This window comes from Oncorhynchus keta, chromosome 7 (assembly GCF_023373465.1).
Source record: "Oncorhynchus keta strain PuntledgeMale-10-30-2019 chromosome 7, Oket_V2, whole genome shotgun sequence".
NCBI classification, from domain to species: Eukaryota; Metazoa; Chordata; class Actinopteri; order Salmoniformes; family Salmonidae; genus Oncorhynchus; species Oncorhynchus keta.
In genome coordinates this window covers 22,791,451-22,816,798 of record NC_068427.1, presented here as the reverse complement: position 1 = coordinate 22,816,798, position 25,348 = coordinate 22,791,451, and the positions used below count along the sequence as shown (strand labels likewise).

The 25,348-nt window shown below is 43.9% G+C and overlaps 1 protein-coding gene across 6 annotated transcripts; it reads left to right on the top strand.

Annotated features, from left to right (window-relative positions):
- Nucleotides 1-3,553: 3,553 nt before the first annotated feature.
- On the top strand, nt 3,554-24,696 carry LOC118386165 (sentrin-specific protease 7-like). Of its 6 annotated transcripts, none has more exons than XM_035773648.2 (23): nt 3,554-3,740; nt 8,254-8,393; nt 8,531-8,602; nt 9,307-9,422; nt 10,000-10,242; nt 10,378-10,445; nt 12,163-12,311; nt 12,455-12,854; nt 15,497-15,633; nt 17,142-17,273; nt 17,399-17,432; nt 17,915-18,148; nt 18,269-18,678; nt 18,832-18,962; nt 19,108-19,224; nt 19,358-19,477; nt 19,561-19,653; nt 21,351-21,568; nt 22,034-22,089; nt 22,209-22,252; nt 22,361-22,429; nt 23,508-23,658; nt 23,906-24,696. In XM_035773648.2, the coding sequence occupies exons 2-23, from the start codon at nt 8,346-8,348 to the stop codon at nt 24,068-24,070; spliced, it is 3,207 nt and encodes a 1,068-aa protein (XP_035629541.1). In that variant the 5' UTR covers nt 3,554-3,740; nt 8,254-8,345; the 3' UTR covers nt 24,071-24,696. The 6 variants fall into 6 exon arrangements, with proteins under 6 accessions (XP_035629541.1, XP_035629540.1, XP_035629543.1 ...); XM_035773647.2 differs by having other exon boundaries at nt 8,254-8,408; XM_035773650.2 differs by lacking the exon at nt 8,254-8,393.
- Nucleotides 24,697-25,348: the final 652 nt, after the last annotated feature.

Below are 25,348 nucleotides of genomic sequence, written 5' to 3'. Positions count from 1 at the left end.
GAAACGAATAGTATCAAAACACATTGTCCATGTCGAATAGTATCAAAACACATTGAAACGAATAGTATCAAAAATACATTGTCCATCGAATAGTATCAAAACACATTGTCCATGTGAAACGAATAGTATCAAAACACATTGTCCATGTGAAACGAATAGTATCAAAACACATTGTCCATGTGAAACGAATAGTATCAAAACAAAACACATTGTCCACATTGTGAAACGAATAGTATCAAAACACATTGTCAAATAGTATCAAAACACATTGTCCATGTGAAACACATTGTCCAATAGTATCAAAACACATTGTCCATGTGAAACGAATAGTATCAAAACACATTGTCCATGTGAAACGAATAGTATCAAAACACATTGTCCATGTGAAACGAATAGTATCAAAACATTGTCCATTAGTATCAAAACACATTGTCCATGTGAAACGAATAGTATCAAAACACATTGTCCATGTGAAACGAATAGTATCAAAACACATTGTCCATGTGAAACGAATAGTATCAAAACACATTGTCCATGTGAAACGAATAGTATCAAAACACATTGTCCATGTGAAACGAATAGTATCAAAACACATGATTTCCATATGTTTATCATTCCATTCACGCCATCATTATGAGCCGTCATCCCCTCAGCAGCCTCCTGTGGATATGAAGTAATGGTACATAGGCTATACATCCATGCCAATTATAGTATCTTGTGACATGTTATTTCAATAATGTTTTACTTCAAAAAATTATCAAAACTGTTTTTTGCTTGTTTAATTTGGCCAAGTAATTTGGTGGAAAGCCTTGCAGTGCTTATGTCTCTCTCAGCCAGCATCTGGACAGTGAGGAGTGTACATTTTAATTGGCAGATCAATTAAGTCCAATGCAGTTATCCAAACACATTCATCATCAATGACTAAAATAACAAATCTAGTTTTAAAAGACATTTCAACAATACATGTAGTCATTTCATAGCCTGTGTATCATTGTGGTACCCAACAATGCTAGAGTTAAGAACAGTGTATGGTTCAGTAGGTTCCTCTCTTATCCCTGGTTGGACAACATTAGGTTCCATAGGTTTGACAAAACGTGTCTATAGTAATTATTACCCTAAGGCTTCTCCATGTGGCTTTAAAAGACTGCTGTAGTATTTACCTACAGTATGTGTCAATCATGATGGTAATTTCTACAAATTTTTAAAGTGTTTAAACTGTTTGTATCTTGTTTGATAACCAGGTATGTATGGCTGAGACTCATCCAGCATTATCAGTCAGAATGATTAGACAGGCTAATCGTGTCATTTGGTAACTAAATTAATCCCTGTGCTGGTCTGCTAAAACTTTGCATAACCTTTACAAAGAACTGGTGTGTGTGTGTGTGTGTTGTTTGAATCCTGTGTTTTCTACTTCCCTTTATTTCCTGTCTCCAGCTTTAATAAGAAGGAGCAGTTGACATCTGGTTCTGATCTACCGGCAGCCGTAATAACCCCTGAACCCCATGATGATGATATCGCTAAAGGCGGCCCTGCGGAAGTGTGGATCCTGAGGTTAAAGGTTTCACTGGATAACAGGCCAATCTATGATCATTAAACATTTATTGAAAAACAATAAATTCATAGAACTGTATATCTAGTCAGATTCACTTCAGGCCACATTTTACCATCTTTTTAGCCCTACACACTTTCAATAGACTATTTGAGACTTACTTTACTGACTTTAGTCAAAGCATTCCCTTTTCACCATGACCATAAAGATAACAGATTTTTTAGACCAAACAGTATATGACATGTTACGTGATTCCATTTAATTGATGTTGTATGGGTATAGGAGTGAGGTTTCTGATCTAACAGGATATTGTAATATTATTGATTCTTCACTGATCTATGGAAGCTTTTCTTTAACATATGTATGTTGTCATGCTCTTACTGTCCCAGTCTCTGTCCAGTGTGCCCATACTCAGTGGTCCAAATACTGAGCTGAGATACCTGTTGTAACTCCAACTTTCACTCACATCAGTCACTATGTCAGTGTAAGGATTGTGTGAAATATGAAGTAATTGTGAACTGGACCACCCAGGACCTCTATACCAGGCCGTGTCAGAGGAAGGCACAAAAAATTGCCGAAGACTCCAGCCACCCTAGTCATAAACTTTCTCTCTGCTACCGCATGGCAAGCGGTATCAGAGCGCCAAATCTAGGTCCAAAAGGCTTCTTAACAGCTTCTACCCCCAAACCATGAGACTCCTGAACAGCTAGTCAAATGGCTACCCAGACTATTTGCATTGTCCCCAGCCCCCATTCTTACACTGCTGCTACTCTCTGTTTATTATCCATGCATAGATACTTTACCACTACCTACACTAGGGCGGCAGGGTAGCCTAGTGGTTAGAGCGTTTGACTAGTAACCGAAAGGTTGCAAGTTCGAATTCCTGAGCTATCGTTCTGCCCCTGAACAGGCAGTTAACCCACTGTTCCTAGGCCGTCGTTGAAAATAATAATTTGTTCTTAACTGACTTGCCTAGTTAAATAAAGGTAAAATAAATTACCTCGACTAACCAGTCTAACCAGTGCCCCCGCACATTGACTCTGGTACCCCCTGTATATAGCATCACAACTGTTATTTCATTGTTGCTCCTTAATTATCTGTTATTTTTCTATTTATTTGATTTGATGTGAATTGCATACGGTGATCTCAGGTCAGTATTGGGTCCAGTGAGCCAAGTTTTATCTTTGACCCCAGATGACCCTTGTGGCTGCAGCCTGCTCACCAACCCCTCCACCCAGGGACTGAGCTGGCTTGATGCCCCTGCTGCAGCTTCAGCTCCCGAGTGGCGCAGCGGTCTAAGGCACTGCATCTCAGTGCAAGAGGCGTCACTACACTCACTGGTTCGAATCCAGGCTGTATCACATCCAGCCGTGAATGGGAGTCCCATAGGGCGGCGCACAATTGGCCCAGTGTCGTCCGGGTTTCGCCGGGGTAGGTCGTCATTGTAAATAATAATTTGTTCTTAAACTGACTTGCCCGAGTTAAATAAAGGTTACATTTTTTTTAAATGAAAAAAAAAATTGAACAGTAATATTTGAAAAGTGTCTTTTGTTTTACGTGCATATAACAATTTTTGCCGTGCTGTCTATTTGAGATGAAATGAACATTGTGGACAGTTTTCAGCAAGTTGCAACATTGAAATACAGAAAAAGATTTTTTTCCATAAACAAGCTCTAAATCATGTTTGATGCACTCTGAATGTCCAATTTTTGCCGTGCTGTCTATTTGAGATGAAATGAACATTGTGCAATGAATCATTAAAACATTTCTTACATATCTGCAACATTAAATGAAAAATGGTGGACCATGAGTAGCCTACATATATCAAGTAATTTGATACTATGAAGGTATATTACAATAATTAAATGTATTTCATATTTAATATCATATAAATGTACATTTGTAACCAAATAATAAAGCCATAAAACATAGACATGGATGCAAATAACATTCTCATTCTATGGTCTCATATAGCTAGATTGTTCACTTCCGGAAACAACAGGATGTTCTTCTGAAACAGGAAAAGCTTGAAAACAACGGCAACCTTTGCCAACAACGTGTATTTATGATTTTATGGGCGTTGCAAATAATCAGCAAGATGATTTGGAGAGTGCAGTAGCTGTGTACATTTCCCGTCTCCTCGTTCGTTGGTCACGCGTGTGTATGTTGCACTAACTCACTGTATTACCGAGTAAGTATGAGAACTGGGGACAAAAGTTATCTGCTAGCTAGCTAACGTTAGCCTATTCATAGATGCTAGCTAAGGCTCGCCTACACCAAATGTCTCTGAAGTTACAGGCAGCTTGTTGCCAGGTTTTGTTAGCTAGCGTGACTGTGCATAGTTGAATGATATTCTAGAATAACAAATGGCACACATGAAGATGAACCATTATACGAGCAATATTTAACGTTAGCGAAATGCAACTAATAGCGACCAGAGGACTAGCCAGTGATTGCTAGCATAGTAGTCCATGGCACGGGCCAGACCCCCAAATGAGGGCCGTCGGGCTCACTCTTGGGGTAGCGATCTCTAATGGCAGCTTTCTCCGTGTTATCACTCTTCATCCCTCCATCCATTCATTTTTACCATTGTTCGCCATATCGTAAAATTCCAATGTCAGTATAGAACCAGTTATTGCTCACCTATAACGTTACACTTTTTAATCATATCATTAGTAAACTTCGATTCACAGCTATCCATCCACATTTTGTAATGCTCATGCTTAAAAAAGTCAACCCTGATACATTTGGGTGGTCATGCAATGACCTTTTAAGTGGTATACATATAAACAACTTCAAATGTGACAACATAAGGCTGTTTTTTTCCTACATCAGGAATGTTTTCCTTAAGAAATGAAATCCACTTCATGTTTTGTTTCCTTTGCTTCCTTACTTCCTAGTATCGCAATACTGATATTGTGACAACAATACCCTTTGAAATTCGAATGTTGGAAGCTTAGCCATATAATTCCATATAGTGGGGCAGCTATGGTTTTGGATTGTAACTTCGGTGATAGAAGCATTCAATTGCACACACACAGAACAGGGTTTTAAAAACATTTGTAGATACAGGACCATCACAGGATTCACGCATTAACTCCACTGAAGCTTTTTTTCAATATGGCAGCCAAACGACTCAATGGGGTGAAACATAATTGTAGTATGTCCAATAATATATTAAAATGGTCATAGGGATGTAGAATACACAACCAAATGAGCCAATTGTGCCAGCTATATAAATATGTTAAATGATTCACAGAACTGGGGTAAGAATGTGCCCAACAAGCTGTCCTGATCACTGATTTCTTAACATTTCAATGCTTAAAGGGGCAGTGCAGTTAATGTGATTTTGTTGTTTATTTTTATATATTTCCACACAGAGGTCGAAATAACACTTGGAAATTGTGACATTTTTTATAATGCAGTTTTTGTGTAAGGGCTATTTAGAATAAAAAAATGGCTGTAATTTCAGTTTGTTCAGGTGGGATGGAACTTTTGGCCGACATGACAATGTGATCTGATTATAATCGACCAATGATTGTTAATCTGGCTAAGCAGGTGCGCTCTAGAGCATCCTATCAGCCAATCAGGGCTGTGTATGTAAATATCTTATTTGTTTCCTAACGCCCGTATGATCAGCCTGAGCATTTCCAGGGCCAAAGGAGGCTTGGAGATATAATTGAGAAAAAGAGAGTTATTTTCATTAAATAAACACAATGATTTGTTAGACCTACAGTGATGATTTAAAACAATCAATTACAAAGACTGCATGGGGACTTTAATTGCAATATTTAATCTTTTTTTAAACAAGATTTTATACATGTATATATTCATGGATGTGGGCTGATTTAAAATGATATACAATGTTGTCCTATTAACCGTTTTCATAAAGTAGAGGATTCAAATATTTTCACCTATTACCTAGATGAGAGCAGAAAACCATTACACATAATTAGTCAAAATGTTAAGGGATTTAAAAAATATAAAAAAATATTTCACCTTTATTTAACCAGGTAGGCAAGTTGAGAACAAGTTCTCATTTACAATTGCGACCTGGCCAAGATAAAGCAAAGCAGTTCGACAGATACAACGACACAGTGTTACACATGGAGTAAAACAAACATAGTCAATAATACAGTATAAACAAGTCTATATACAATGTGAGCAAATGAGGTGAGATGGGAGGTAAAGGCAAAAAAGGCCATGGTGCCATGGTGCAGTAATCTGTGAGCTGCTCTGACAGTTGGTGCTTAAAGCTAGTGAGGGAGATAAGTGTTTCCAGTTTCAGAGATTTTTGTAGTTCGTTCCAGTCGTTGGCAGCAGAGAACTGGAAGGAGAGGCGGCCAAAGAAAGAATTGGTTTTGGGGGTGACTAGAGAGATATACCTGCTGGAGCGTGTGCTACAGGTGGGAGATGCTATGGTGACCAGCGAGCTGAGATAAGGGGGACTTTACCTAGCAGGGTCTTGTAGATGACATGGAGCCAGTGGGTTTGGCGACGAGTATGAAGAGAGGGCCAGCCAACAAGAGCGTACAGGTCGCAATGGTGGGTAGTATATGGGGCTTTGGTGACAAAACGGATTGCACTGTGATAGATAATCCACCCCAAACCACTAATTCCTATGTTTAACAGTGTCAAACTGTGTTAAATAACAGTAATATGTGAAAACTATATTTTTTTGTGGGCAAATATTTATTTTTGTCATTATAACAAGGTTGGTATCTGAAAATTATTGTGGAAATCCACAACAACCCACAATGCAATGCTCACTCTGGGCTAGCTAGCTAGCAAATGTAAATCCACACAATAATATCAGCATGTGAAGTAGATGGGCAGCTGTAAAATCGCCTAAACAAACTGCACCCATTAATTTAGGAGTCTCTCACAAAGTTCAAATTGCAACTCTGCTGCCCAGAGCAGGTGCAAAGTATGTTGCTATGTTAACAGGGGTCCTTACCCACAGACACACAGGTTGCATTGCGCGATGGTACTTGAAGGAGAAACTGAGTTGAATAATTTGTTACACTAGATTGAGCACATCTAAGCGAAATATATACTTTGTCATGATGATATAAACGGATGGATGTGTTCTAGACAAGTATGCCCATACCATCTATTTGCTGATTTGTCGAGTTGGATTGTAAGGTCATTGTTTAAGAGTGCCATGAAATGTGATGGTGTGTCATCCCCTATCTCCAGTGACAAGAACCATGTGGCTATGACACGTTCTTGCACGATTTGTGATTTCACAGACTTAGAAGTTAAATCATGGGGAACATTTCATGATTTTTATTTCATGAATAAAAATATATATTTAAGATATATTTTTACTATGGGGCCGTAGCTGGTTGGTCTGTTATTAGAAAACTAAAAGTATCATTAATATAACTGGCCTCAACAGGACCAACATTGGATTTTACTACATGGAATATCCTGGGCAGGTTTATAGTAATGAAAATAGTTTAATAGCATAACACTGTATATCCTTTTAGTCAGCCCACATTCATGAATATTTACAAGTATAAATCCATTTTCAATGTTTGAAGATGAAATATTGCAATTAAGAATTTAAACATCTTCAGAAGTCAGTGATTCTGACACCTTTTTGGGCACATTCTTACCACATTCAATTATTCATCTTTGTATATATGACACACTTGGCTCATTTGGTTGTGTATTCTACATCATTATGACCATTTTAAGATATTATTGGGCGTACTACAATTGTTTCATACAGGTATGGTCATGCAAAATCGATCCAATAAGACTCCATTGAGTCGTTTGGTGCCATTTTGGGAAAATGTTTCTGTGGGGTTAATGCGTGAATCCTGTGATGGCCCTGTATCTACAAATGGTTTTGAAACCCTTTTCTCACTGTGTGTGAAATTTGGTGCTTCTATCACCGCCGTTAGAATCCAAAACCATAGCTGCCCCAAGACATGCAATTCTAAGGCTAAGCTTCCAACATTCTAACGTCAATTGCGCAATCAGGGCAATTTTTAAACAATTGTTGTTGGTGGTACTTTCAAAGTTGGTTATATTATATACAATTTGAAAGGTAATTTCATGACCTTTCAGATTCACTTGTCAAACAAAGTTTAAAATGTGTCAGGGTTTCCATTTTAAAGCCATTTATACCTAACCTCCCGAAAATGTGTCTGATGGATGTGTATACGTGAGCAATAACTTGAAGAATACTGACATTGTTTTTCAGTTGGTAAAATCCCTATGGTGAAAAATGAATGGGATGGAGGGATGAAAGAAATCGTGGTAACACCGAGAAAGCTGCCTTAGCAGCACCGCTATCGCACAACTCTAGGGACATAGACCTTCAAGAAAATCACTGAGACATGGTCATCCCAAGTGAGCCCGACCTGGCCCATGGACTATAGCATGCTAATGCAGTAAAATATAGGCACCACACTGTGACCTGTCAAGATGCTGCTGTTCTTGTGGATTGAGAGATAAAGAACATGTACCCATAATGAACCTGTAGTTGCTTACTAACTGCTATTGCAAGTTTATAAACAATGCTTGTATTTGTCATGGCAAAAGCATTACGCATTAATTACACACTAAAAATAATCACACTTGCACGCACCTGATACTGTATTTAACAACATACATCCCCAAGGTATGGGTGATTATGCACATTTAAACTGACAGATATGAAAGTGAATGTATACCATGTGTGTCTGCTGCAGATCTTGCTTGCTGCATCGCCATCGCTGCCTTGGTTGGTGACAGGAGGCTTTGGAGGAGTGTCCATCAAGCCCTAAAGGGCCATAGCTTGGTCATGATGGACCACAGGAGAGCTCTAACAATTTCACTGGCTGTTGACAAGGTGGATAACGCTCAAGTATGTCTGGCCTGCCTGGTTATGTTCATTCATTGGGATTCCTAGTCTTTTTCTCAGTCAGTATGCAAGAACTATAATCAATAATAGTGAGCATAGTAACAGTACCCCTTTCTGCTTTTTAGATGGGAAGTCCACTCAAAATCCCTAAGACCCTCCTTTCTTCAGAGTTGGGATGTGGGAATGAAGAGGCACAGGTAGATGTTATTCTCTTTGGGTAACATTTCTCTTAAGGTGTCCGCATTTTGTAACGTTTCTGTTGGTTTTGGTTTTCGGCAAGGGTTTTCTCGGTTGTTCGTGCACACTGTATTTTTTCTTGAGGCAAGCCGAAGTCGTTAGCCAAAGTCTACGTCGTTTTGTCTGTGATTGGTCAACAGTAGGGATTATTTAATGAAGTGTTTGTCGTCATTCAACGAGAGACGAATCGCTTTCATGTACATTTCTTCAGTTGAGAAATACTGCACCAAACATCTTAGTTCGATGTAAAATTGCGAATTGCTAAGATTTCGACCCCCAAAAAAATTCATGACAGATGTCTTGAGTTATGTTAGATTAATTCAGACTTCTGAGGGAGTGTATACTGGCTACGGTACTATTGCGACTTTTCAATCAACGGTCTTTTAAGGGAGAATGCGAGCACACTCGTTCAGATCGCCTAGCCTAAGTAGGGCACACTAAGTAGGGCTTATGGGGTCATCATTTAGTAAGAAACACAATTATACCTGAAAGACCTTAGCTGACTTTCTCACCTTCTGTCCCTCTCTCCTTCACACACAACATTAAAATGACTGAAAATAAATTAAACGACAGATTTCACCTTTAACCTTTTTCCCTAAGGTTTTAATATTGTGGTCAGGGCAGTGGGTCGGTAACTTTCCTCCTGCCTCCCTTTCTCCAACAGATTCATTGGTCCCAGATTGCTGGAGACAGAATCAAACTCCAAGATTCCCGTCAGCAGAATGGATCCATCTCTTTGGATCATGGCCAGGTGGCTTTAGCCCAAGCGGCAATGGACAGGTGAGGAGCAGCATTTATGGAGCCACAGATGGAAAGTTATGTTCGGAAGTAAGCATACATAGTCTGGTTAGATTGTTGCAGGTTCATAGATGATTTTACTCTATAACACGGTCACTTAGTAAGATACAGCCTTTGTCTTACTCTTATACTGCCAAAGTATACATTTGAATTCATGTTATTATCTGTGAACTAATTGGGAGCCTTTGCACGGTAAAGTAGAATTTGTCATTGGGTGCAGTTTTCCAAACGTTCCACAGATGGGGCTCTTCCCCTAAGTATTATTCTCAAAGGTAGCTTACATGCGCCGGGTACACCACCATTACTGGTACTGTAGAGATATAGCTACAGCAGCAGTGCTTATCTTTCCCACACAGACACACTGCCTGGTCCTATCAACCCCATTCCACCAGTATGCCCCTCCCCCCTATAGCCTAAGACAGTTTCCCTATTGGTTAACTAACATGTACATGGTCAGAATGGTGATCATATAATCCGGAATGTCATATCAGGTCATGATGACACAGAATGCTCGTAGGGCTGTAAAGGTTCTGACTGGTTCTGTTCCTTCCTTCATCAGGCAGGTCCAGTTGGTCCTCACGGACGTTTTAAAGACTGAACAGGGGCTGGCCTACCTGGACAAGAAAAGGCGTGGCCTGATGACTGACAATGGAGAGAGAAAGAGAGAGTCGTGGGTGGGGAGTGGGCAGAGGAGAGTGTCTCCGAGCAGCAGAGAGGGGGGGGGGGATCGGAGAGATGACCCCCAATACAGAAAGAGACCCCATGACCACAACACGCCCACCTCGACCCGTAAGGAGACAAGGTAATGCTGGGTTAAATGTTGCTGAATTTAGGATGCCAGTGAGCGATCAAGAGTTAAAAGCACAGTAAGTATACAAACAGTAGAATTTTGTTTGGGTGGCTTCTGACTTTCTTTCCTTCTTTCTCTCTTGTTTAGGTCACACCATAGAGGGGGGTCAGAGGAAGAAGAGGAGATGAAAGAAGTCATAATAGGAGAGGAGAACGGTGAGAACCAGGGGCCTCATTTATAAAAATTGCATACGCACAAAATATGCCCTAAAAAATGTGTCTGCCAGTTTTCACGCAAAAATTGCAATTCCTTTCCAAACTGAACTTGACGTGAGAATGTGCTTATCTTCCCGCAAACGTTAGACCATGAGTACACAGTTTCTACTGGTTGAAGTATTGCATTACAAGAAGGCAAAAGTAGTATCCTTGTGCAAATGTGGAATATATATATGGCACTCTTATTTATAACAAAAAAAAAAAACAGGTAGCCTAGCTAAATATAATAACAAGATGCCACATGTACAGTGAGCATCTCTCATTTAATTGGGCCTATTAGATATTATAATCATTTTTTATTTAACCTTTTTATTTAACTAGGCAAGTTAAATGCTATCGTAACTTCACGTTTTTATTTAACTAGGCAAGTTAAATCCTATCGTAACTTTACGTTTTTATTTAACTAGGCAAGTTAAATGCTATCGTAACTTCACGTTTTTATTTAACTAGGCAAGTTAAATGCTATCGTAACTTCATGTTTTTATTTAACTAGGCAAGTTAAATGCTATCGTAACTTCACGTTTTTATTTAACTAGTCAAGTTAAATGCTATCGTAACTTCACGTTTTTATTTAACTAGTCAAGTTAAATGCTATCGTAACTTTACGTTTTTATTTAACTAGTCAAGTTAAATGCTATCGTAACTTCACGTTTTTATTTAACTAGTCAAGTTAAATGCTATCGTAACTTTACGTTTTTGCTCTATGCATCCGACAGGGAGTGTAGTTTTATAACACAGTAAAATCTAACCGGTGAACAGACAGTTGATATTTTGCATTGAGATGTATAGGCTACCACTGTAACTAGGCCTACTGTAGTTTAACATTTTTTCAGAGTGGACACCGTTTCAGAATACACGGGCAGTGCAGCTTATTTAGGTTTGGGGGAAAGTGAAAGTAAAACCATTATTGCATTCGAGGAATCTGTTTACAGGTCCACAACAATTTGTAATTGTTTTTGTCTTTCAGAAATGGTCATATACAGCAAATGTCCCTGCAAAAGAAAACATTCTGACAACACCTCCAAAGACATTTGATCAGTTCGCCTTGCATTGCTATTCCCTTTAGATACTGTCTTCCATACTTCCAAAGTATACAGCACATAAGGGTGTTATTGTCCCCATAAAAGGTGAATGATGGGTGTTTTTTCAGGCGGAGTTATAATGCTCGTTCACACGCGCACAAGTTTACGACAAGTTTGATTTATAATGGGAAACATGCATGTATGTATGGCGTGCGCCAAATTTAGGAATCACAATATTTTTCTGCGATCGCAGTCTTTTCAGAAATGAGGCACGCAGATATTTAGTGTTACATTTATGCAATGCTTGAGAGGCCCAAGAGATGCAGTGAAGATCACACACACACTCCACTACCGTCCTGCCCCCCCCCGAGGGTTCTCCTTTTTGGAAAGGCTCTGCAGTATTCCTGGATTCAAGCCTGTTGTAAATAAACAAACGCTTTACTTTATAGAGCTGTAAAACAAAGACCTGCTGAATCTGCCCCTTTCTTTCCTCTCTTACACACACAGGCAACGTTGATTTAATTCTCTGTTACGGTCGTTTGTTTTTCCATATCTGCTGCCCTACTTTCTGGAGAGTAGGAACACGTTTATTGTATCTGGTGTGATAACTTTATCACTGTCCCTTTACTCTGCAGAGGGTAGTGTGTCAGGGAGGCGCAGGTCCGGGGTACCTCTGGAGGAGGTGACCTTTACTGAGGGGGACAGGCACCAGAAAAAGTGTTACCCACAATCCACCAGGACCAGGAAGTTCAATTCAGGTTCAAGTGAATCCACACGCACTGAGGTAGGATCTCTGGATAGAAGTTACCTTAATACTGACATTAAAGTTGTCTGACTTTAAGGCTAAAGCCAAAAACCTGCACGCTAGAAACCAAACCATTAGACAACCAGCCCCCAGCTTAACGCAACCTTTATCCCTCTTTCCAGGGGGAGAGATGTAGGAGGGAGTCTGGGCTCTACTGTAATGGACAGGTGAAGGATGGATGGATGAAGGATGGCGCGGTGGAGAGCTTGACCACAGACACCTCCAGGCGCTCCAGGGGGAGCGTGCTGCGCCTGTCCGCGGAGTCCAGAGGCGTGGGAGGACTGCTTCCAAAACGGCTCTGTCTGGAGGGGACAGGGGGCAGAGACACCAATGTAGCATCCATAGAGGTAGAGGTGGATCCCTCCGACTTTGACGGGACCTTGATGGTTGTCACTGTGGGGGAAGACGAGGAAGTTGTTAGCCCCTCTAACCCCAGCTGTGGAAAGGAGAGGAGAGGAACTTTGAGGCTGTGCCTGTCCTCCAGCCAGGATAGGTCGCCCAAACCCAGCCCTGCTGAACCCAGTGAGTATAGAGCACACTGTATGCTGCATACCTTCACTCCTGGTTTGCTTCTTTCACCCCATCTCTCTTATTGAAACACACAGATTCCTCCCCCTCCTGGAGTGGTTACATTATGTAGTAACAATGTGCTTGCCCTGCCCACCTGAGCATCTGTATACCTTATATTTCCTCTGTTTGAGGGGTCAAATCCACTTGTCAATTAAATCTCACTTGATTGATTGCTTTCATTTTACTCCTGCGACTCTTTCATACTCTTGCTTATGCCTTTCATTAGCGTTACGACCACAGACAGTTTTTATAATGACCTGTCAGACACCCCGGCAATGGCTGAAATGAGTTCAATGGAATACATTGTCTCTCCGTTGCATCTCTAAGAATGATAAAACTTAATCTGGGATTTAATGCTCCGTTTAGAAACTTATCCTGCTATTGACACACTTGTTGAATTATACAACAGTAATTAATGAGGCTAGACAGCGCAGCTGGGTGCAGGTGGGGAAGACGGAGCAGCTGGGTGCAGGTAGGGAAGACTGAGTGGGTGCAGGTAGGGAAGACGGAGTGGGTGCAGGTGGGGAAGACGGAGCAGCTGGGTGCAGGTGGGGAAGACGGAGCAGCTGGGTGCAGGTGGGGAAGACGGAGCAGCTGGGTGCAGGTGGGGAAGACTGAGCAGGTGGGTGCAGGTGGGGAAGACGGAGCAGGTGGGGAAGACGGAGCAGGTGGGGAAGACGGAGCAGGTGGGTGCAGGTGGGGAAGACGGAGCAGCTGGGTGCAGGTGGGGAAGACGGAGCAGCTGGGTGCAGGTGGGGAAGACGGAGCAGGTGGGTGCAGGTGGGGAAGACGGAGCAGGTGGGGAAGACGGAGCAGCTGGGTGCAGGTGGGGAAGACGGAGCAGGTGGGGAAGACGTGCAGGTGGGGAAGACGGAGCAGGTGCAGGTGGGGAAGACGGAGCAGCTGGGTGCAGGTGGGGAAGACTGAGCAGGTGGGTGCAGGTGGGGAAGACGGAGCAGCTGGGTGCAGGTGGGGAAGACTGAGCAGGTGGGGAAGACTGAGCAGGTGGGGAAGACTGAGCAGGTGGGGAAGACGGAGCAGGTGGGGAAGACGGAGCAGGTGGGGAAGACGGAGCAGCTGGGTGCAGGTGGGGAAGACTGAGCAGCTGGGTGCAGGTAGGGAAGACTGAGCAGGTGGGTGCAGTTGGGGAAGACGGAGCAGGTGGGGAAGACGGAGCAGTTGGGGAAGGCGGAGCAGTTGGGGAAGACGGAGCAGGTGGGGAAGACGGAGCAGGTGGGGAAGACGGAGCAGGTGGGGAAGACGGAGCAGGTGGGGAAGACGGAGCAGGTGGGGAACACGGAGCAGGTGGGGAAGACGGAGCAGGTGGGGAACACGGAGCAGCTGGGTGCAGGTAGGGAAGACGGAGCAGTTGGGGAAGACGGAGCAGGTGGGGAAGACGGAGCAGGTAGGGAAGACTGAGCAGGTGGGTCCAGGCTTTTTCATCCTTTAACAATCACCCACTTGGGTGATTGAAAGATTAACTTTGTTGCCGGTTGTCGTGGTAATACAATGAAAGTTTAGATGCGATCACCATATAAATTCAAAGATGAAAAAGCCTGGAAGGAGGAGAGATGACTAGAATCGATTCGGTTGACCGTTTTTTGTGTGGATTAATTGTCGGAGTAGAGGACCTTGTGCATTTCAGGTAAAATAACAACTCAATGTTTATATCCTAGGACAAATTAGCTAGCAACAGCAAGCTGGCAAAATAGGACAAATTAACGTTAGCTAGCCGGTTTGGGGGTGTGTGTGTGTGTGTGTGTGTGTGTGTGTGTGTGTGTACATCTCTGCCAGTATCGCCTTTTTGTGTGTGTAAAAAAAAAAAGTTTGTGTGCTTGCACTAGCTGTGGCCTACAACACTTTGCCATTGCTATGGTTACTGCCCCCCAACATAGAAGGATCACTGCTGTCCCTGTCTTTGTTTCATAGTCCATTACACCACAGTCGTGTGTGTAATATAGGGTTGGGTGTTATCCAGATGTCCATACCGTTCCAGTACCATACGGTATTACCAGTAGTGCACACAAGGGTGGCTATTTCTTTGCAAACGTAAAAAATAAATAAGTATGCTAATAAAGTACTTGTGAAATCCCATAGCGGACACTACGTAAATGCTAACAAGCGCAAGCAAACATTAAACTAAATGCAAGGACAGACAACCCAGCTCATTAAGTTCTCAAAGGAATACACTCGAACTTTATCCAGGAGGGGGTTGATAGTCTCTGCTGTAACCAAGAAGCTTTTGATTTTATAAGCTAGCCACCTATAGCTAGCAAGTTAGCAAATCAAATGCATAGCTTGAGCTGGAGACCGTTAACTTATACTAGTTATAAGATATTTACTTGGCAAACATTAGTTGTGAATTCTCTCTTTGCTGCTCAACTGGGGAGGTCACATCATGAAACGTCCGTTTGTGCCATGTGCAAGCTGTTAACAAATGTACCTGAATTGCATTTTTGTGTGAGTCAAAATTAGAATTTTGAAAATCATACGCTCTTTATTTAAAAATATCTCAGTATACCGCCCAAGCCTAGTGTAATAGTATTTCACTGCAACAGGTTTAATCTGTGTGTGTCTGTGTGTGTGTTTTCTAGTTGTTCTCTCCAGTGATGAGGAGGAGGCCGTCACCCCATCCCGCAGTTCAGTCCTTTGGCCACAGACTGGCGCTAGTGATTCTAAGCCCCAGAGAAATCATTCTCAGGAACAAATGGTGGCAGAGATGCACTCTCAGGTGGGCAAAAACAACTTCTGACATCACAAAGGATGGAATAGGGGGATCTCACAATGGATGACATCACAGAGGGCAGAATAGGGAACATGCTGCTTGCTTAGTGAGTACCACTTCCTCCTGGTTCGGCTAACACCGATGCTCGAACCCAGAACCACTGCCTTGCTAGAATATGTGACCACCCTCTTGAAGCGTCTTACCAGTCAGCTCCACGTGAAAAGCTGTTCAGACATTTCAGGCTGAGGAGTAGGCTTCACACATCCCCATGTTCTACACTAACGCTCATTGACATTGGCTAGCTTTGCTACCAGCCAAAGGGCATTTTTACCGGTTGAAGTGTTTTTTAAAAGTATAATGCAGTTGATTTGCGACATGACACAAACGTTATGTTAAGCAGGACATTCATACGAGCCTTACAATCCAATTCTAATCTAAAAGTGTGAAATGCACTCATGAGCAACATGTAAAAAAAATAATAATAATTAGCCGTCAGTCTAGGTTTTTTGTTAGTTTAAAAGCGACTGAGATTTTGTATGAAAAGCGCTATATAAAATACACCTATTGTCATTGTGAGAACTCCCAGTGTTTTCCCCTACGGTGGGGAAATTGTGGATAGCGACTCGAGAGTATAGATTACGGTGATGTCACAAAGGGCTGATCACAGAGGGATCAGAGGACAGAGGCAGGTGGTGTTCGTGAGGGCGTTGCGTGACTAGACTGGCCCGAGGGGGTAGAACCACCACCCGCTGCCTGCCAGGCTTTAGAGGCCGGTCAAATCATAGGAGGACGAGCCAAATGCCCTCAGCTGCACCACAAACAAATGAACACACATACACTGCATTATCAAAAGTATGTGGACATCTGCTCGTCGAACATCTCATTCCAAAATAATGCGCATTAATATGGAGTTGGTCCTCCCTTTGCTGCTATAACAGCTTCCACTCTTCTGACAACCGAGAACAGACCATTTTTATGAGCTATGCGCTTCAGCACTCGTCGGTCCTGTTCTGTGAGAGTGTGGCGCCTACCACTTCGCGGCTGAGCCGTTGTTGCTCCTAGACGTTTCCACTTCACAATAACAGCACTTACAGTTGAGCTGGGCAGCTCTAGCAGAGCAGAAATTCATTGAACTGACTAGTTGGGAAGGTGGCATCCTATGACTGCCACGTTGAAAGTCATTGAGGTCTTCAGTAAGGCCATTCTACTGCCAATGTTTGTCTATGGAGATTGCATGGCTGTGTGGTCGATTTTATACACCTGTCATCAACCCATGTGGCTGAAATAGCCGAATCCACTAATTTGAAGGGGTGTCCACATAATTTTGTCTATATCTAGTGTATGTTAAACCGATCTGTTGATTTCACTAAGTCTCTCGCACACAAACCCTTTCTATGTCTCCTTGTTTATCCGGATTCTCTTGTGCCCTTGTTATCAGAAAGCATGGTTGTTGTGGGCTTGCATGCACGTGTGTGTGTCACTCATCAAAGTGTTTGTGTGTGTGTTTGTTTCAGTTGGTGCCTGCGGTGGTGACTGGATTTGGGGTGGCCCCCTTCCCCAGCACTGAGGACTCTGAGAATATGGGCCTGCCCTTCTATTCCCTGCACTGTGGGGGGGTCCGTGGGGAGGCCAGCGGGAACCTCAGGGTAATGTTCTGAACACTGTGCTCCGACTGTGGAGAAGATGCAGTACATACTAGAATAAACATTCAATACATAGCGGCTCTTGCAGTGCTTATGTGACGTGTGGACCTTTCTTTCCTCCTCTGCAGATCACAAACCAAAGAATCATCATACCAATTCAAGGTAATTCAGCACCCCTGGATCTTGTCTTGTGTTATCGCCACAGCCTTTACCATCCAGTCCTGGTCCTTAACCTTTAATCCTTTTGGAACAATGGCATTGTTACTTGTTCCAACCTGAACGAGACCGGCTCTGGTCGCTAGCCCCTCTGGTCGCTAGCCCCCCGTGTGGTGGCTACATAAAAGCTCAGTTTTGAAATAGATCCTGCTGTGGTCCTCCTGTCTGTCTGCACACCATCCTCATCTTCAGCTGAGTGCACATGTGTGTGTCTTTGTGTGTGTGTGTCAGACCCTCAGGGCTTTTGTGCTCTTTTTCACCTCTCTGCTGGTGAAATCTGTCTGCAGAGAGCTAACGTGCTTTCCCCTGTGACTCCTGATCACTACTGTATATGGAATAGTAAGTTTTCCTGGTCTTTGTCTCCTGAATAAGCCCCAGGTTTAGATGACCAGGTTGTTGACCCCTCTCTCTCCCCCCTCTGTCTTCAGAGCCTTCGGGCCTGGTAGAAGTGATGGTGACTGTGGAGCGCTGTCAGCTGTGGCGGTACAGCGTCTGGGACTGGGAGGAGCTACAGGAGAGAGGGCTGGGGTGGGAGGTTGAGGGGGAGAGGGGGCTGCTGCCCCCCGCCCTCCTCCTCCTCTACGTGTCAGACACCCAGGCAGCCGCTGTCCAAGAAGACCTGAGTGAGCTGTCAATCAAACAGGCCTTAGACCCACCCACTGGTGAGAGCCTGCCTTGTGGGACCAAAGTGTGAGTGGGTGGGTGTTTGCTCAAGAGTGTGTACGCCTATGTGCAATGCAAATGTGTTTGATTGTGTTGTTTGAATGTGTGTGTGTTCACAGGTCAAGCCAGTCCCTTTCTCTTGCTCACTCTGTGCGACCCTCTGGAGGGGGTGGAGGGGGCTCTCCTTCGCTCCATCCTCGACATCATCTGTCTCAACAACACCCCGCACGTCGACGCTACACGGCTCCATGGCAGCTCTCCTGCCAACTGGGTTGTTGACCTCCACAGTCCCCTCCTGTCATTGGATGACAGTCTGGTGCTGGTCAGCAAAACTGGACTGGACCCGCAGCTACTCTCCCTACTGGGCCATAACAGTGCCAAGCCTGGGACAGAGCCAGACCAGGACCAAGAACCAGAACAGGACAGAGACACACCTGGGCTGGAGCTGGACCCTCTGGACAGAGAGGTGGAGGGGGAGTCCCAGACGCTACCAGACACAGATACACAGATGGAGGAGGAGCAGAGGGAGGTTGGTAGTACTTTGACTGTGTTCGGCTGCGGATGTGTGTGTGACTGATGTCAATAAGCTCAACCATAACAAAACCCTAAGCTCTAACGTTTAATAATTAAATTGACAACAAGTAACCCATTACAATACCTCTGTCATTTGTCACCCCTCCAGGGGAGTCCAGTCCAGCCCAGACCCGTGTACACAGTGTGTCACCACAGAACCAGAGGCTCCTACTCTGTGTCCCTGGGCCCCAAGCCTGGCTCCAACTGGACCCGGTACACACACCAGGGCCCCACACGCAGGCAAGCTACACAACTTGTTGAGTCTTGGGAACAGGTGTGTTAGCCTGCACACCCAATGAATCTCCAGGACCTGAGACTGAGACACTGGCTGTAGAGACACGTGTAGATATATGGCTTCACTTCTTTCTCATCCTCCTGTTCTTAGGTTGATCCAGTTTCCTCCACCGCCTTCCAAAGGAGGGATCACCGTGACAACAGAAGATCTGGAGTGCCTTGACAATGGCCAGTTCCTGAATGATGTCATCATCGATTTCTACCTCAAGTGAGTGTGACATCGGTGATTGCATGGAGTATCTACCCTAACGGAGACATCCTCTCCTCAGTACACAAAAATAAAAACTGTTTGGGCCAAAATGGAGGACAGTTTCAACCCCTGCATGGCTCTGTCTCAACAGGTATCTGCTCCTGGAGAGGGCTCCACAGGATGTGGCTGATCGCTCTCATGTCTTCAGTAGTTTCTTCTACAAGCAGCTCACACGCAGAGACAACGCAAGTGAGGACAGCACCAGCATCTCGTAAGTGTGTGTGTATTTTGGTTTATCATTGTCATTTGTATTGCAGTGTATGTTTCATGTGTGCGTTGTCTGTCTGTCTCCAGAGCACAGCAGCGGCGGCACCAGCGAGTGAAGACGTGGACACGACATGTGGACATCTTCAAGAAAGACTTCCTGTTTGTGCCTGTCAATCAGGAGTGAGTGAAACACACACCCTACCCTTAACCCTAACCCTACCCTTAACCCTAACCCTACCCCTAACCCGACCCTTAACCCTAACCCGACCCTTAACCCTACCCTTAACCCTAACCCTACCCTTAACCCTACCCTTAACCCTACCCTTAACCCTACCCTTAACCCTACCCTTAACCCTAACCCGACCCTTAACCCTACCCTTAACCCTACCCTTAACCCGAACCCTAACCCTACCCTTAACCCTAACCCTACCCTTAACCCTAACCCTACCCTTAACCCTAACCCAACCCTTAACCCTAACCCTACCCTTAACCCTGACCCTACCCTTAACCCTAAACCTACCCTTAACCCTACCCTAACCCTACCCTTAACCCTAACCCTACCCTTAACCCTAACCCTACCCTTAAACCTAACCCTACCCCTAACCCGACCCTTAACCCTACCCTTAACCCTACCCTTAACCTTAACCCTAACCCTACCCTTAACCCTAACCCTACCCTTAACCCTACCCCTAACCCAACCCTTAACCCTAACCCTGCCCTTAACCCTACCCTAACCCTACCCTAACCCTACCCTTAACCCTAACCCTACCCTTAACCCCTACCCTTAACCCCAACCCTACCCTTAACCCTAATCCTACCCTTAACCCTACCCTAACCCTACCCTTAACCCTAACCCTACCCTAAACCTACCCTTAACCCTAACCTAAACCTACCCTAACCCTACCCTTAACCCTACCCAAACCCTAACCCTACCCTTAACCCTAACCTAAACCTACCCTAACCCTACCCTTAACCCGAACCCTACCCTTAACCCTAACCCTACCCTTAACCCTAAACCTAACCCTACCCTTAACCCTAACCCTACCCTAACCCTACACTTAACCCTAACCCTACCCCTAACCCTACCCTTAACCCTAACCCTACCCTTAACCCTAACCCTACCCTTAACCCTACCCTTAACCCTACCCTTAACCCTACCCTTAACCCTACCCTAACCCTACCCTTAAACCTAACCCTACCCTTAACCCTTAACCCTAAACCTAACCCTACCCTTAACCCTAAACCTAACCCTACCCTTAACCCTACCCTTAACCCTAAACCTAACCCTACCCTTAACCCTACCTTAACCCTACCCTAACCCTTAACCCTAAACCTACCCTAACCCGAACCCTACCCTAAACCTAACCCTACCCTTAAACCTAACCCTACCCTAACCCTACCTTAACCCTAACCCTACCCTTAACCCTAAACCTTACCCTTAACCCTAAACCTAACCCTACCCTTAACCCTACCCTAAACCTAACCCTACCCTTAACCCTAAACCTTACCCTTAACCCTAAACCTAACCCTACCCTTAACCCTACCCTAAACCTAACCCTACCCTAAACCTACCCTTAACGTTAACCCTACCCTTAACCCTAACCCTACCCTTAACCCTACCCCTAAACCCAACCCTACCCCTAACCCTTAACCCTAACCCTACCCTTAACCCCCAAAACCATAAACCCAACCCTACCCTTAACCCTACCCTTAACCCCCCAAACCATAAACCTTACCGCTGAGCTTAAAATAGCATTTTAACAAATTCCTACCCTTTTAGGACATTTGGGGTCCTGATAATGTAGGAAAACAAGTACACACACACACACACATCAATAACCCATGTGACTTATAGTGCTTTCTTCCTTGTATGACAGAGCCCACTGGTACCTGGTGGTGATCTGCTTCCCTGGCCTGGAGGAGCCCCAGTGTGAGGAGTGGCGCAGCCCAGCCTCGCGGAGGAGAACAGGGGGGGAGAAGCCAGGCAAGGCCCAGGCTGAAGAGGAGGCCTCCGGGTCTGAAAAGCTTAATGGTGTCACTGATGTTCCCCCTGGTCCCACCAACACTGACAACCAAGACAAACTGACACTTACAGGTATGTGATTAAACCATTCTCATCATGTCTCTCTCAGGACTTTAGACCTTGGTGAAACCATCAAACGTACATAATATTTAAACATGAGTGAATATTTGCATTTGCTTTAGGTAGTATGACTCTGGGTAGTCTAGATAAATGCACCTTCTTTCAGCTGTATTTGGGCACAGCATGAAAATCTAGAGCTGTGGTAGGATGGAGCCAGAACATTTAGGAGAGAAAATAGTTTAAGAGCTGCTCTGGATTTTTGTAATCCAAAAACAATCAGAACACCAGTCACAGACAGAAACAGAGAATGACGCTGGAACTAAATAGGCTTTAATCTACTGTGTTTTTATGAGACTAAGACACAGTCCATTCTCTATGTCACTGTGCTGTGATAACATGCATCATGACCATAACAACGACTGAAACCCTGGGATGGAACATGAGGAGGATAATGCTGCTGATGTTTCCTCTCTCTAGTTTCAGAGAGTGTTGTCCAGGGTGACTCAGTACTCCAGCCCCCTCCTGGTCCTCCGGTAAGACACAACTGTCTTTAGGGCTCTTATGTTGGGTCTCAAGTTCTCATATTTTCATTGTTTTCTGTCTCTTTCCCTCTGTTCTCTTTCTTACCTTCTGTCATTCTTCTTCTCCATAGGACTGCACTGAGAAGACCTGCCACAGAGAGAATGTCTGTAAAAGGTGAGTGGAAAGACACGCACACACACACACACACACACACACACGCATACAAAGAGCTCATAACTGGATGTTTGTATGCAATTGTGAAATGTTTTTCTCTTCTCTCAGACCCTGCATTCTCATCATGGACTCCCTCAAGTTCTCCCTCCATGAGCGTGTCTTCAAACTCTTACGGGAGTGAGTGTGTTCACTTTTCATGTGTGTGTTAAATATCTGTAGACAGAATGGAAGGGTGTTGTAACGGTTTTGACTTGAGGTTATTATTTATAGGGGTGCCAGGTAGGTTGTGCCTACCAGAGAAAACATTGGTTTCTCCTTTTAGTTTGGGTGGGAATGAGTCCCATCTGGTCCGTCAAGTCTACACCAATACAAAGGACTTATGTAAAAGTCAGGATGGAAATAAACTTTTCATAAACCCTTAAAACATTGGAAAGAACTTCAAAAACAACTATATTCTGTTGCGTGGGTTGTATTAGCAACAACAATGATTACACACACACATATAATAATATCACAATGAGTTCTGGTTCCTCCAGAAATGTCCTGTACCTCGGGCCTAAAAAGAGTCCAGCCCGGTAAAGGAGTTCAGTGAACTCAAGTGACTTTTGTCACGCGATGTTTGTCCGTTCATTCAGTGTAGCGTAAACCCAGTACTAAACATACAATCAATATAACAATAATTTTACCACAGAACTTTAAAGCGTATCAACTCTTACTAAGTCTCTCAACTACAACTAACTACATAAATCATCACAGTATACCTCACATCAAAACAAATGAAATACCGTATACAAAAAGGTGGTAGTCAGTCGGTCAGTCAGACAATCCAATCCGCCAATAGATCTCCAGCGGAGAAAGGCCATGAAGAACGGAGAGGTGTAGTCCAGGGACGCAAAGAGTGGATCCGATCCTGGGTAAACTCTCTTAGGCTACAAAACACACGTTTAACGGCAACAAAACAAACGGAATAGAGAAGCTTCGGAACTGAGGGTTGAACACATCCTCATGCACGTCTCCATCACAACCCCACTTTCGCGCAGCTGATGCTGGCTATTTAATTGGGAATTAAAGGGAAAGCGCCCTATTGGAAGGAGCTGCACTGAGACGGTTCAGAAAAATTCAGGGCCGTCACAGTGTGTATATATGCCTGTGTGGGTGTGTGTGTTATCTGTAGACAATGGAAGGGGGTTTGTGTGTGTTTGAATGTGTTCCTTATGGGTGTTTAATGTTCTCTCTCTCTGTGTCTCTGTGTCAGGTACCTGCAGTCAGAGTGGGAGGTTCGTCGGGGCTCTGTGCGGGAGTTCAGTTCTGAGCAGATGAGAGGCTCTCACTGTAAAGTCCCTCTACAGGACAACAGCAGTGACTGCGGCCTATACCTGCTGCAATACGTTGAGAGTTTCCTGCAGGTAGCTATGCACCTGAAATAAGAACACACACATACATACATACGCATTCACACACTTCCCACCTGTAACCAGCGGGGTATTGAACTGGTGTGTCTGAACAACTCAAGACCATGTTAGCCAACTGAGCTAAAGCTTGAGTCTTCTAGTCTCAGGCAAGGTTACTTATGTTTTTCTCTTATGAGAACATTCTCACAAACACATGCTGGCATACACCTACAGATCTCTCTCCTGACCTTTCTCCCTTTAGGACCCGGTGGTGCACTTTGAGCTCCCCCTGCGCCTAGAACACTGGTTCCCACGGCAACAGGTGCGGAGGAAACGAGACGAAATCAGGGACCTGGTGCTGAACCTGTACAGACACCAGAGGGGCACGGTGGGTAGTATAGGAAACATGGGAAATGTAGGCAGTTAGGCACCGTAACCACCTTGGGAATCTGCTCATGCTGAGCAAACAGGAAATTGACATTTCAGCCAGTGATATGGAAATATGATTTCTTAGACAATAAGCGTATGTAGTTGTTTCACCGGCCAGCAGGGCCGTTCAAACATACAGTACATGCAGATGTCTCATGTCAACAAGAAATTTGCCCCTAACATCAGATGTTGCTTTAATGACGTAAATCCAACTGAGGATGGATATAAAATACTTGCTGTAGTAGCTGTTGAGTTGCTGTAGCTCAGGTTCTTGTTTGAAGTTGGTGCATTAAAGGGTCATTCCACAGAAATTCAACAGTTAAAACTGTTATTTTTTTACCCTTTCAGTAGAATGCCCCTTTAAAGAGTCTGTCCCCACTGCATCTTCGATATAGAACCACATACCACCACTATAGCCTCATTTAACACAAGAGATCAGATTCAACAGGGTCTCCCTTTTATTCTTTTACCTGTTTTACGATGAATTACCCCCCCTCCCCCATGTGATTCTATTGTAAATGTTATGTCAGTTTGATTTTTATATGTGGATTTTGTTTTAAAATGTACATTTTGATGAAAACCTGTTTTGAATATAAAATATAATAAATGCATTTGTAGTCGGAATTACAATTCATTACCCAGGAGGTGATCCACTGGCACAACCAACTTAGCCGTGTGGTGAAGGCCACTCCAGTTATAACACATACATACAGGGGGTTTAGAAAGAGACTCTGGCCCTGTCCAGAAACAACGCCTAGCCATTAGCATTGTGTGGATCTGATTTGTGTGTGTGTGTCAAATCCAATCACATTTTATTTGTCACATGCGCCCAATACAACAGAAGTAGACCTTACAGAGCCCCTAACCAGCAATGCTGTTAAAAAAATACAGATAAGAAATAAGTGACAAGTAATTAAAGAGCAGCAGTAAAATAACAATAACTTGACTATATACAGGGGGGTACCGTGCAGATTCGATGAGAGATGACAACAGAGAGTGACAGTGGTGTGAAAGAGGGGGGGGGGCAATGCAAATAGTCTGGGTAGCCATTTGATTAGGTGTTCAGCAGTCTTATGGGTTGGGGGTAGAAGATGTTTAGAAGCCTCTTGGACCTAGACTTGGCGCTCCGGTACCGCTTGCTGTTCGGTAGCAGAGAGAACAGTCTATGACTAGGGTGGCTGGAGTCTTTGACAATTTTTAGAGCCTTCCTCTGGCACCGCCTGGTATAGGGGTCCTGGATGGCAGGAATCTTGGCCCCAGTGATATAATATAATAA

Coding starts and splice junctions, on each gene's coding strand:
- LOC118386165 (XM_035773647.2), top strand. CDS start 8,346: ATGATGGACCACAGGAGAGCTCTAACAATTTCACTGGCTGTTGACAAG. Junction 18,149..18,268: donor GGCCTTAGACCCACCCACTG/GTGAGAGCCTGC, acceptor GTGTGTTCACAG/GTCAAGCCAGTCCCTTTCTC. Junction 19,478..19,560: donor GAGGACAGCACCAGCATCTC/GTAAGTGTGTGT, acceptor GTCTGTCTCCAG/AGCACAGCAGCGGCGGCACC.